The sequence below is a fragment of the Pieris rapae genome, chromosome Z (assembly GCF_905147795.1).
Source record: "Pieris rapae chromosome Z, ilPieRapa1.1, whole genome shotgun sequence".
In the NCBI taxonomy this organism is placed as follows: domain Eukaryota; kingdom Metazoa; phylum Arthropoda; class Insecta; order Lepidoptera; family Pieridae; genus Pieris; species Pieris rapae.
In genome coordinates, this window is record NC_059534.1 from 4,961,511 (window position 1) to 4,974,723 (window position 13,213).

Genomic DNA, 13,213 nt, shown 5'->3' on the forward strand with positions numbered 1-13,213 from the left:
GACTCACCACTATGTTCAGTGAATATATTTGAGCCAAGCATACGGGGATCCTTTGGCACACGGGGTTTATTCCGCGTTGATCGAATAGAGGCGCCGCTCGCAGAGCCGCGTTCTTTTGCCTGCTGGGCCCCCATCGTGGCTGTTGGGAGCCACAACCCTCACTCAGAAGCCCCTTCGCAACACTCGCTCTAGACACTTTAATTCAATAACTAACGGCAGTTATAGCGAAACTTATATATAAAACACATTATGAATATTGAGATAAAATATTATAAATGGTCCCGGTAATTACAGTCTCATAGGTAACACACAAATATCAGGGGTCCGAATTCAAACATATTCTAAAAAACATTACCGGATACAACCAATGATACAAATAACACTACCACCGCCATTATGTGTAACTGACATCAATTTGACGTCGATTATTGTTTTTAAAAGAATCCAATAGAGGCAGCACCATATCGCTAACCATAGAGTCTATTAATATATCATCACAGATGAAGTCGTGTCAGCTGTTCCGTTTGACAGCTTTCATCTGAGTAAAGAGGTTGTGCTAATTAATAAATGGCTATGGCCAAGACACTGGCCAGCCAATAAAGCTAGCTGTCATTTTCATACAAATTTACTTTTCGACTTTCGAGTGTATGTAACACTACTGTTAAGCTGCCTTGACTAGAGCCCTAGATCCGCCTATGTACTAAAAATTTCACAGATATTACTTAATATCATTGAAGTTACTTATTTCAAAGATAGAAATATCTGTGAAATCTTTCGGAACGACATGACATAACTGGAAATGTAATCTGAAGTGAGCGGGAAATTTAAGGATCAAATCATCAATCAAATAAAATAATTTTGGGTTTAGACCGTATTAGCTTATTTTTCGAGTGCTTTGTTTATTTTAGAATAATTAGTTGTACATGTAACAGGTATAGAAACGTTTTCCTTTTTGATACATTAATAAAGTATTTCACTATTATTGAAAACGATAAATGCCGGGATTTACACAGAACTTTTAACAATTTTATTATTTATTTAATACTTAACTATCGAATAAAACAAGAATTATCAATGAACTTTTATACTTGAAAAAAACTATTATATTTCAATTGATTTAATACTTGTTTACTTTCGTAATCACTGATAGCATCTATATTGAAATCACTAATCGTAATTACAAAAAGACGTAGATATTTAAGAAAATCTTTGGTCAGGACATAATATGACTTATATCTTGCTCACTCACTACAATGATTTAAATAACGGATAGGTTTTTACTACTCTAGGGTATAAGCCAGTGGTGAGGTGGTCAGGTGCTTGGTTATGACAAAATTTAAATTGCTTTTATTAAAATGTAGGTTACCAACTAGAAGAAATAAAATACTAGTTATGAGTTTATTTTTATTTTACTTAATTCGACAATCATACACATCTTTATTTAAATACAGAGGCAACACAAATTGACCTAACTTATTTCTTTCGTACAGTTCAGCAGATTATGCAAAGAATCTATGTTTAAATTAAGAATTAATCACTAGAAAGAATATTAAACTAATAATATACGGTAACAGAAGCTAATTTATAACATTGTTTCATTATATTACAACATAACAGTGACATACATAAAGTATTCTCGTCGACAGCCTCAGCTAGTGGCGACTTGCTTACTAGCACTTAGTCAACATTCGGAGTGGACAGCGCGAAGACAATACTAAATGTCTTAATTATATTTAGTGCTACGTCTCTGAATATAATAAAACAAACGGGCCGAGAGCTGGCAAGTTACAGAGCATTATGTACCTACTAATCACTCTCAGCCGCTCCCGTAATGTCTCGTCAAGTATTGTAATTTTTCAATTAAACCAACAACCAAAATGGCATTCCAACATTGAATTCATTTGCAATTGGGACGAAATAGTCAAAATTATTTTAAATGGCAATTTCAATGTTACCCCAATGATAACCAATCTTGGCCCCACTTTTCCAGTGTACATTCCGGCGTATCATAATCTATAAGATGTGAAACAAACTTCTCGTGAAATACAATTAATCTAAAATAAATTGGCATCATATGTTGTATCGTTGAGATGTATATCAACGACAAACAATACAACGAAAATCTAAAAGTATAAAAATAATTTGTTTTATTTTTATATGTTAAGTATTAATTACTAAAAAAATATCAGTCCAATTGCACCGTTTTAACACAAGTACTCATCTCTCTATTTATTGCAGCGTAAGCACAATTTAACAGAAAGAGGTGATAATACAATTAAAAAGTACAATTTGACTGATTTATACCAATTTTAGGTAATTTATTTTGAAAGTACTATAGCTAAACATAATATGTATTACAACCAACTAGATAATGTCTCATAGACAATTTATAATTGGAATGTGTGAAGTTCTTACTTTCTAATTATTTAGATATACTATTAAGATAAATTATATCAGTATTGTTTTGTAACGATTATCTTTTAAAGATTAAGTAGAGTGCTACATACAAAACATTAAATTGAATAACTTAATAGTGAGCGCTATAAAATTATGGGTCTTATGAGATAGAAATTACATAGACATTAACCATAGGTGTCAATAATATTAAACCTTTTTCGTTTAAGGGGTCGATTCTTATGTGTAAACCGAGAAATCAAAACAAAAATAGAATAATAATGCCCGGACGAAATATTTTATAACTGATTACACTTTTCTATTATAAATTCACATAATGAACAAAATGTTTGTATGTGTTCGATTAATCGATTGCCTATATATTGTTTACACGTTTTATAACAATGAATATAAGACCTTATTCAATTTGCAAACTTATTATTTACTTTAAAAATTTTAAAAAATATTGTCAAGTTGTGTAGTAAATTTTATTAGAAAAAAATGTTATATATGAGAAATTTGTGTGTAATATTTCGTTATGTATTTGTACACAATCGTGACTTGTATAAATTGTGCTTATTTTTCTAAAAGTTCATAGAGAATAGGGCTCAGCACGAAATTTGGCAAGATTTTGGCGTTGTGAGGAGTTTGTTCTGTGACCTTTGCCAACTCACGTGCTGGGAACTATACTGAATTATACATAGTCTAAACGCTATATTAAATACATAGAATGACACTATTTTCTAATAATACTAGGTACCTTAATACTGCTAGATTGTCCTTATTTTAAACTTCAAAAAGCAACTTAATCTTTATGGATTTTTGTTTTAGATAAAATTTATATCTAAACATTTGTTTTGGTATCTTTGGCACCTACTTTGGCTCTTTGTGAGAGCTATTAATAGCTATATAAAACTATTCATCTACAACATCCTAACATGTTTTTAATTTCTAAGGTGACAAGCTTTAAAAGCTGAAATTGAAAATATGTTCTCTATTTAAAAATAATTGACAAATATACACGTAAGACGTGTTGTTTTACAAATGTATAAACACAATTACAAAAACGTATTAAGCGATATGGTTCTAGCCTGCGATATTTCAAACCAATTATGCTATATATTCAAGCCTTTATCAAATAAAATTATAATTGGCAGAAGAAGGGTTAAATTGGCGGCTTCCCGGCGATCGTAAAATCAGTTAACTATTGCCTTAAGAAGAGAAGAAAATTAATTTGTAACATGAAAGTGGCCAATTTATTACTACTTTATCCTGGTAGAGGAGCTTCCTCGTAGAAATCTGGTTCATCATCTTTGTCAATATCCTTTTGTGCACCATCCAACTGAAAAATATAATTGTTTTTTAAACAACCGTTTGACTTGAACAAAAATTTACTCTTGGATGATTATGATTTTTATAATTCTACAACGGATAGAATATAAATTATTAAAGCTCAATTTGTTAAATATGATCTGGTTATCTTGTGTTTTGATACTAGATAACTTTGTAAACAAAAGCATTTGAGTTTGCAAATGGTGTATAAGCTGGAACCTGGGTCAAATCGCGAAACCATAGATATTCGTAGGCTGAGAAGAATGTTTTGTGTCAGCAGCAGCAACATTAAAAAGCTAAAGCGCTATAAACACTTCATATCCCTTTCTTGCTCAAGCAAATATAATTTAATTTGAATTTGACTAATAATTGTTTAATGTTTTTATATGCTATGCTTTCATGTATACATACCGCTCGTAATTGTAGAGGTGTGAAGAGGTAAACCAATGTCATTCTCAATGGAACCATAAGTACGATGAAAAATGGCAGAGCCAAAGAAATTTTCGATGATTTCACAGCATAAAGGACGCAGATACCCATAATTTGGATACACGTAAACAGATGCATTTTAGAAGTCGGCACCTGTAAATTAAAATAAGTTATTAATATCTCAATTGACTAGAACTTAGTACACTCGATTTTAAAAAGCCAACATTGCAAAATATTCACATTAAAATGTAAAATCAATTACAAGTTCAGACGTAAAACAATATTTACGAAGTCAAGACATGCTCACAATCCATATCTATTTAAAAATTCATTTACAATGAAAAATTACTCACTCGTCTAACGTAGGGTACTTGCGGGTGATGTTTTACTGGTTTAAGAAGTAAAATAGCTCTTTCCCAAAATTGAATTCCACTTAAAGCGGATATACCCATGTACAAGAAAACTCCGAATAGTACGGCCATTGGTACGAGACGCAGCCAACCCGAGGCAAGCACAGACACTCCAACCATTATCGCTACGAGCAGACCGGTCAAACGTTGTTCTGAAAAATTATGCAGTTGTAAAATGGTTAGGTACAAATATTTTGTCAAGAAATTTACGGTTTAACCAAACGACAGAGAGGTTATTGCCAGTTCTCGTCAGTTCTACTCTCTTGAATTGAGAAAGTTGGAGATACGTGCCAAATAACCACATTCGCGGAAAGCGGTCGCAAATGGTAGCAATGTCGCGAATACGTCAAACTTAGTGAGGCACTTTTACGCTTGTATTGGGCACCTTCAATCATCTGAGCCTGATCTATTTCTTAGCGCACCGTCTGAATTTAAATAAATAAATTTACCTTTAACTTCGACAATATGTGGCTTATCACCGGGTGCATGGGTTGTAGACATCACTGTTAAGGCTGAAACGTGGCTGACAGATCGCACTGTAGCTACGCACTGCCACGGTGCTCCGAACATTCCACAAACTGCATTCACCAACGACATAACAACTATGTCCATGTGGAAACCGCTGCCTTTCTTCAAATGACGCTCAGGTTTATCAATAATCAACCTATTACAAATTAATTATTATAATAAAAAATACATTCATTTTATGATAAACACAAGCATTCGCATTAGTATATTTTCGCAGAGCACTTACAGTAATGCACAGCAGTGTATCTAGCAAAATTACGTTTAGAGATGAATAAATTGTATAAATTAGTGCAACAATAGTATATATATAATAATAATGCTTGATACACAAAAACTTAAATTATGAGTACTCATGTTGGAAAATAATATAAATTTTGTCTTACTCCGCAATATGAGTCTCCATGAATACGATGATGTAAACCATAAGAGCTGGTAAAACCATGGCTCCTATTGCCCAAATGGGAATGGTTTCTAGCCCTGGGTTAAGAGGTACAAGCCAGGACCGATCAGCTGTCGGACTCAATCCATCGGGCACCTTCAAGTTTTCTGTCCAGACAGGTACAATTGCCGAAACACCCACCATAACAACAATAGCGATTGGGACCCCGAAATCTCCAAGCGCACGACGTGCCTGTAAAATTATTCAATATTACTATGTCAGTGTTAAAGAGAAAAATTATAAGTAAAACATGCAAGACGATTTTGTGATTAGTTTAACGTCGCTCCAAGTGAAATACTTGTAGATAATATTAGATTAATTATATTCTAGTAGTTGCTACTTACACTACGACCCAAAAATTTTCCGTTCCGGAATATGCGAAGGTAATAAGCGATTATAAATGTCGAAAGAGTCAAAATAGTGCAGAAGAGCGCTGTGTTTGGTTGTGGTGATATAATGTGCTTTGGGGGTGGTAACGGCATCGTGAAATTTGTTGAACCATCTATAAGAAAACAGATACATATTACAGAACATTAAGTAATTACTTGAATAAATACTATTTTGATTACATACAATTTGAAAATGGAATTTCAAATTCAAGGATTTCTATAGTCGATATAAATGTAAGTATTAATATAGCAACATTATTTACTTATCCTTCTGTATCAGGCAAATGTAAAGCAATCTCATATGTATAATGTATTTTAACCTAACTTTTCTGTAATTCTCACACAATTAAAATATTTGACATGAAATCGGAATCTTATCATACAAAAATCTATTAAAAAGTTCGAATAAAATTGAGTTTGTCATAAGTTTTACAATAAAGAAATAAGGTTACTGAACTCAAAATTTATCATCTAATAAAACAATAAATACATAAATGGGAAACCCCCATTTAAAGTAATAAAATTTAGTTATGTCGCACCTGATAATGTAGAATTGATAATTGGTGGAGTAATCGTTATATTTTCTTTCTGGCAATAATCGTATCCAAGTGGATGCATTCGATACAAATTAATGATATTTGTAATCGGCTCTGATATAAATATCATAGAAATCAGGAAAGCAAAAATATCTTCCGTGAACCTGTAAAGAATTTTTATCATTGTAGCACGAGCCATAAGTGGCACTTATTGATAATTATTCATTGAATGAGCGCAATACACTGAAGTACTTGGCTGTAATGTTTTATTATCATTTTATTGGAATCTTATTTATCAAACGTTCAGTTGGGAATATTACAAATGTAATTATTTCTTTAGGCCATTATAAGCTAGATTATTCAATTATATAATGTTAGTGGGCTAACCGCGTTGGACATATTTTTTCATTTTAGAAATCAATAAAGCCTATGATATTTTACACGGGTCTATAACATCTACAATTGTAGGTGTAATAACTTTGCAATAGGTCCAGTTGTTTTTGAATTTATTCATCACAAACATACAAGTTATGTTGAACATTAATAAAAACAATTGAAAAAAAATATCTAGTCGCCTATATTGCTGGACAATGGCAGTTATTTAAACAGAAGATTGTTTTTATTACCTAGTTATAAACACTTTCATACGCTAATTTATTTATCTTAAACATTGGTATTGAAAGTTATAAATCAATTTGATACTAGTAAAACGAATAGAACCAAATTTAAAATGTGCCATGTATGGTACATTCTATAATTTAGTATAGACTAAATAATTATCGCGCCTCCTAGGCGACAATATCGCGACGTTAACTCTATGGTGAGCTTTCGTAAAATTGACCATTGACCTGTTTGGTGAGCTATCGCAGTCACATTTTTCAGAAATGACGTATATACGTATCATGTATATTTTATACGTCATTATACATAAAAACAATACGAGATAAGATAAAATACTATAAAAAGTAAAACTCGCCTAGTAATTTTTCTCACAGTCACACTTCCTTCCAAAGATGCCACGAGAAGAGCTATTACGATCATCCATAAACCACAGTACATCCGTGCTGCCAGAAAGTCAAAACCGTACGAGTGACAGAAGTTCGAAAGGGATTCATCCAGAAGTAAAAGTGGACCCGTAGCACCTGTGATCATCATTGGTTGGCCAGCAACTAATGCAAAGAATACGCCTCCAACTGATGTAAACACCTATAACATATAAAACATTTAATATTTTTTTGTATGCACTGAATTTGTCAGTAAATTTTGAAATTATTTTTTGTATTTATATAGTCCAGAATAAAGTTTTCTCTATATATTATAGTTTGGAGGTAACAACAGGCATATGACAAATTAAGTGCACATTATTATTTGATATATATTTTGTTTTGTACATATCCAAGAAAGGAGTAAAAAAAATGTAGAAACGACTATAGTTTTTCTATTAATACTGTGCGATGGAAATCGTCGTTTCGCTATAACAAATTTAAGTAAGAAAAAACAAATGTTCTAATTGTGTAAATATATTACAATATATTCGTGTTTCACAATACTTGTAATAAAAAAAAGTGTCATTGATACAAAAGCAATGTGATAAATCGTTATTGATAAATAAATAGCTAAAGTCCGCAATTTATTATCCAAAGATATAATATTTAGATAGCCCTATCTTTACAATAATCATTCGATAAACAATATTATATAAATGTTGTATTATATTCGACCATTGATAAAACCAAGGTCACACATACCAATGTTTCCGAGATTCCTATAGTGTTATATGTCTTTTCTGCTAGTAAGCCTCCAAATGTAATGGCTGATGAGAGCGCAGCAAAATACATAAATATAGCCCCTGCTGCACACTGGCCATTTAGGGCATCTCGGAAATCCGAAACATAATGGGGATAACGTCGCTTCATATCACGTATAACTCCTAATGATGAAAAAGTTGACTCAATTACATTTGCATTAATAAATACACGTTGCACACTACACGCTATATGTTAGATTGTTTTTTTGATTAGCCAAGATGTATTATAATGAATGAAGAAACTTTAGTGATAATAAAGTCGCGTTACACTGGACAAAGACATTTATGCGGCTGTTGTGTTAGTCATTATTTCACTTAAGCAGACTTTTTGATATTACCGTTATTATTTTGAGTTTTAAATGTAAATAAATAAAAACAAATATTTCCAGTGCTGCTCTTGTGTTAATTGTAATTGTTACGCCTTTCAGTAAAACCTTTTTGAATAAGTAATTGTAAATAATCTTACCTCCAAACAAACGTCCCGTTTTAGATAGAGGATCATCAGGCTCTTTGTCTGGCGGCCCACCACTTTCAGCAATTAATAATGCTTTCTTCTCCTCCAGAGGAGCAGTTTCGTCCACTGTTGCAGTTGCAGCACGCTTCTTTTCTATTGCATCGCGTTTCCGGCGACGAATCATTTCACTTTTAGCTCGAAGTTCTTCGAAAGGTAAAAGAGCTTGTCGCTCCCAATCACCCGGGGGTAAAACAATTGAATCATCCAAAAACTCATTTATAGCCGATAGTAGCTCGTGTCGGTCTTCAGCTTTATATGCAATCGAATGAAAAGTTGGATTAGACATAAGTGTTGAAATTGATCGACCAACTTCATGGTAATCAAGTTGCGCAGTTGTTGGTCCAAGAAGAATGAACATGAATCGCACTGGAATAGGAACTTCCGTAATGGAAGGCATAAGGATGCCATGAGCCAGTCGTATAAAGGCGATGGTAGGTTGGTCAAGGAACCCAACCGCTCCAACGAGAACTGTAGTAGCTTCCGCATCGTCAGGGATTCTTTTCATAATAGAATCATTATGGGGACGTCTTAATTTATCCTGAGATTCTACTGCGGCAGCTGCTAGATATTCAACTTCACGTGTATCTAAACCAGCTGCTGACGATTTTTTACGTGCATCCAATCGATCTCCAATAATCATATGCGTACTCTGCCGACGTTTAAAGTCTGACAAGTTCTGTAAATATAATTTATGTATTAATTGATTAGACTTTACTGCTTGTATAAATTTGCACGTTTTCACACACTCCCTTTCTAAATTAAGGAAACGAGGAATGTAACTGCGTATTTTTCATTTATTAGATTTATCCTTATTAAAAATATTGGACTTTTTATATTGATTTCAAGCTATCTATACATATATAATCTAAATATCTATATATACGTAGTGCAGTCTAACAAAATAGTAAAAAAAAACTTTGTAAAGCCGTTCAGAAGCTACTACGTGATAGATGGAAAATCATTAATATTTTACATCATGTTTCACACTAGGATTGCCATTTGCTAAATTTATGCTATCTCATGGGGTAGATGGTATTTGTTAACCGTGAGAACTATAATGTAATGGAAGCAAAAAATCAACATATATGTTAGCACTCATGTTGTCGTGCGTTGACTAAACACTTGTAATAACACCAATTATGTCCAAAATAAAGTATTACATATATATATTTCCGGTTGTGTTTCTCAAATGGTTTCAATTAGTCAAAGAACGGCTGCCACGTTTGAATTCAAAGGGATACCAATATATTGATTGTGACAATGAGACTAAAACACTGCTACTCGAGGATATGGGCGTGAAATAGGTAAGGGTCACGCGCACAGGAGTATTCCGTACGATAAGATGAGTGCTGTGTCTTCTGCAGGATCCGGTGTTGGAGCAAATCGAACAGCGAATTCGTCCACCAGGCCCGGGTGGACCCAATGCGTTATCTTCTAACCACAGCGACTGCGTATGCGCAAATTATAATATTATACCATCCTGTTAAGTTTATTAAAACTTGGAACCCTAACGTCTAAGCAGAAAACGAGAAACCAGATTTACAATCTCAAAAAACGCCTAGTCATACAATCCTTGATAACTTTGTTCCATAATTCATGCATATCGTGTCACCTTAATCTTGATAACTAGCCGTGACAAGTAGATAATACAAAACAATATTTTTTCCACATACATTCCTATTAGCTTAAACAATTGTTTCTGAACCACTTAAACAATTGATCTTATCTTTTGCTAAAATACGATATAATATTTAATTTGATGACGTTTTTTACGTTTTGTGTATTGCGCATTGAATTTCTACCTGTAAACTTGTGTAGGAGGACTGTTTTCGGCCACTTATAGAAAATCGGAACTTCTCGTCATGGACATGTTTGTGACGTAAAAGAAGCGACCTCAGCACCACGGCCTTATCATCCTCTGCTATCAAACCATCTGAGAACATGCGCTCGACCACCCTGTAATATTTCAAAAGAATAGAAATTGTTTCACACATTTAGAAATTTCCCCGATTATCAATGTTATCAGTTTGTTGAATGTAAATATATACACAAGCATGCATTAAACGAAACGGAATTTGTATACGAGTAAGTTAATCTAGCCTGAGTAAAGCTCCAAAGAAAAGCTCTATGAAAAATCTTCCAAATTACTTTTTACTATATAATAGAAATATAAAAACGATCGTTCCTACAAATGAAACAACCTTTTTGTAGTTTAAATAATAGACATAGAATCGCCCGTGATAGAAGTTACATCTTTTGAGGGTTTTACCTTCAAGTCACGAGAACATATACATATGTATTTCGAAAAATTTAAATGTAAATGAAAATGTAAGAAAGAAGAAGAAGAAAATGTAAGAAGAAGAAAATGTAAGAAGAAGAAAATGTAATAAGGATGTTTTTAATTTTGAAAATGACACGATTTCACCGTGCCCTGTCCTTTCGCATCGTTATTAAAATTCAAAGTAATGTGAAATAAATTTCTAAATTCCCTAATTATTAAAGTATTAAAGGTCTTGAGGAGGTTTTTATGTTACCAATATAGAGAATATCTTTAATGATAAAAAGTAAAAAGATTAAAATGTCAAACACTGATCTGATTTCCACGTTATGGTTCGCGAGTATGTCATCATTTTTTAAGATAGGAGCAAATGAGCTTCCAAGGAGGACTGTCATCGCAGCCCAATTTTAGTAGATGCGTTGCTTGCCTCTGAGGTTTCAGAGGAGTGAAATCATTCGGTTTCGCATATTTTTGAGTAATATTAAAACATTACTTTAATTAATACTAATATTTTCCGACCTGATAAAGATCTTTAAAGATAAAAAAATACCTATTATTAATTTATTTCTGTAAATTAACTAACTACATATTATATTTTGCTTTTATTAATATTTTCTTACGTTCACTACCAATGCAAGTGTATCGCTAGCGTGTTTACAGTTCATCAGGTATTAGTTATCTTTTCTTCCTTATTAAACTTTAACACTCTCTTTAATAAAACAAGTCTTTTGTGATCGTGTTTTCGGCCATCTGTTTGAACTATATTATGTAATTATAATGATAGTCTATTAATACCTGTAAGCAACACCAGGTAGATCCTTTTCTTCAAGGTCAAGAAGCACAACTCCGGTCTCTAAACAACGCCTCAGGTTCAATAAAGAATGGAAAGAAAGAGAGGCAACGTGAGGTTTACCCCAACGAGCAGATCCCTCTTCCAAATCCTCTTCATACTTGATCCAACGGGCCGTTTCTTTCCACTCCGAGTCACCATCTTCATTGGCCAACAACTCATCGAGTTGGACGAAGACCTTCGTGACAGACATATCGAGTGTTACTGCCAAATTACTTCCTTAGGAAACTCTTATAAAAGTACTTATATCTCGTGATTTGGATTTTTTTATCAATATCGCTACCGTTGATATATTTTTTTTATATCGAACATAGATTTAGATAATGCCTAGTAAACTCTGCGGACGCCTTACCGAATGAGGACTGTGGTCCAATAATTTCTTGCTGATGTTATCCGTAAATAAACTTTGCATGATCTTGTCTCCGCCATCTTTTCTGCTGACGTGGACTGTTGAACCCTAAAACAAAGAATAACCTTGAATTTAAATTTTAAACAACTATAAAGAAAACATATTTAAAACAATGCAAAGGGGAAATAATTACTTTTAGTTCTTACAATAATTTGTATATATTTTTTCTATGGTATGTCAAAAGAATATATTTACTACGAATCTTTTTAATAGAACTATTCGTTTATCCAGATATCTGGTTACAATGTTACATATAAACGCTATGTTTTACGATGTGCTGGCATCGAGTAAGTTTCCTATCGTTTGAAGTTAATTCTAGCGAGCTCAATTTACATTCTCTATACGGAATATTTTATTCTATATAAACTAAAATAAAAACTGTGTGTTCATAATTTCAATACGTGAAAAAATATAATGAAAAAGTACCCTTGTTTTAATTTTATGACGACGCAACGCTCTAGGGTCATCACTGCGGTGGCTGCGAAGGTCGTCTTGATCAGCCTGCGGTAAAGATTCTTCTGTTGCCGAAGCTAGGGCATTCCTCTCTCCGATAGACAGACTCGGTAATAACACACCAACTCTGCCACCCTCTTGCAAGGAGTACTTGCGAAACTTATGCGGATGTAAGTGGCGACTATAAAAAGATGCCTTATGAAATTTTAGTATAAAGGTTAAGTTTATTATGATGTTCACAATTTTCCTCCTGTTCATTAGCAATTACTAATCGTTTCCAAGGCCTGGAAATAATCTAATAAATACAACTAATTGAAAAAAAATGTTATTAGTATCAGGTTAACTTTGACATTATATAATTAAATGGCATGAAACGACGTGAAAGTAATTTTTTTTTTATTACTTTGCGTTCCTCAACTCACATTTTCCACATTTCCATTTAATT

The 13,213-nt window shown here is 33.0% G+C and overlaps 2 protein-coding genes across 7 annotated transcripts in view; both read right to left on the minus strand.

Moving 5' to 3' along the window:
- Positions 1–439, minus strand: part of LOC110999352 (tyrosine-protein kinase Abl) — a 38,480-nt gene extending 38,041 nt beyond the window's left edge. For 3 of the 4 annotated variants that reach the window (XM_045633948.1, XM_045633946.1, XM_045633949.1), the window contains exon 1: positions 8–438. In XM_045633948.1, coding sequence (XP_045489904.1) covers positions 8–134 — 127 coding nt within the window. In that variant the 5' untranslated portion in view covers positions 135–438. Of the gene's footprint in view, positions 1–7 lie in introns of all 4 variants that reach the window. The other variant, XM_045633947.1, reaches the window with a different exon arrangement.
- Positions 440–1,390: 951 nt separating this feature from the next.
- LOC110999887 (anion exchange protein 2) overlaps positions 1,391–13,213 on the minus strand; it is a 38,279-nt gene continuing 26,456 nt past the window's right edge. For 2 of the 3 annotated variants that reach the window (XM_022269171.2, XM_022269190.2), the window contains 15 exons: positions 12,742–12,949; positions 12,259–12,363; positions 11,852–12,084; positions 10,581–10,734; positions 10,115–10,225; positions 8,731–9,454; positions 8,206–8,387; positions 7,434–7,663; positions 6,461–6,621; positions 5,877–6,034; positions 5,477–5,724; positions 5,015–5,229; positions 4,509–4,717; positions 4,138–4,308; positions 1,391–3,736 (listed from right to left, as the gene is read on the minus strand). In XM_022269171.2, coding sequence (XP_022124863.2) covers positions 3,662–3,736; positions 4,138–4,308; positions 4,509–4,717; positions 5,015–5,229; positions 5,477–5,724; positions 5,877–6,034; positions 6,461–6,621; positions 7,434–7,663; positions 8,206–8,387; positions 8,731–9,454; positions 10,115–10,225; positions 10,581–10,734; positions 11,852–12,084; positions 12,259–12,363; positions 12,742–12,949 — 3,184 coding nt within the window. In that variant the 3' untranslated portion in view covers positions 1,391–3,661. The remainder of the gene's footprint in view (positions 3,737–4,137; positions 4,309–4,508; positions 4,718–5,014; positions 5,230–5,476; positions 5,725–5,876; positions 6,035–6,460; positions 6,622–7,433; positions 7,664–8,205; positions 8,388–8,730; positions 9,455–10,114; positions 10,226–10,580; positions 10,735–11,851; positions 12,085–12,258; positions 12,364–12,741; positions 12,950–13,213) is intronic. The other variant, XM_045634280.1, reaches the window with a different exon arrangement.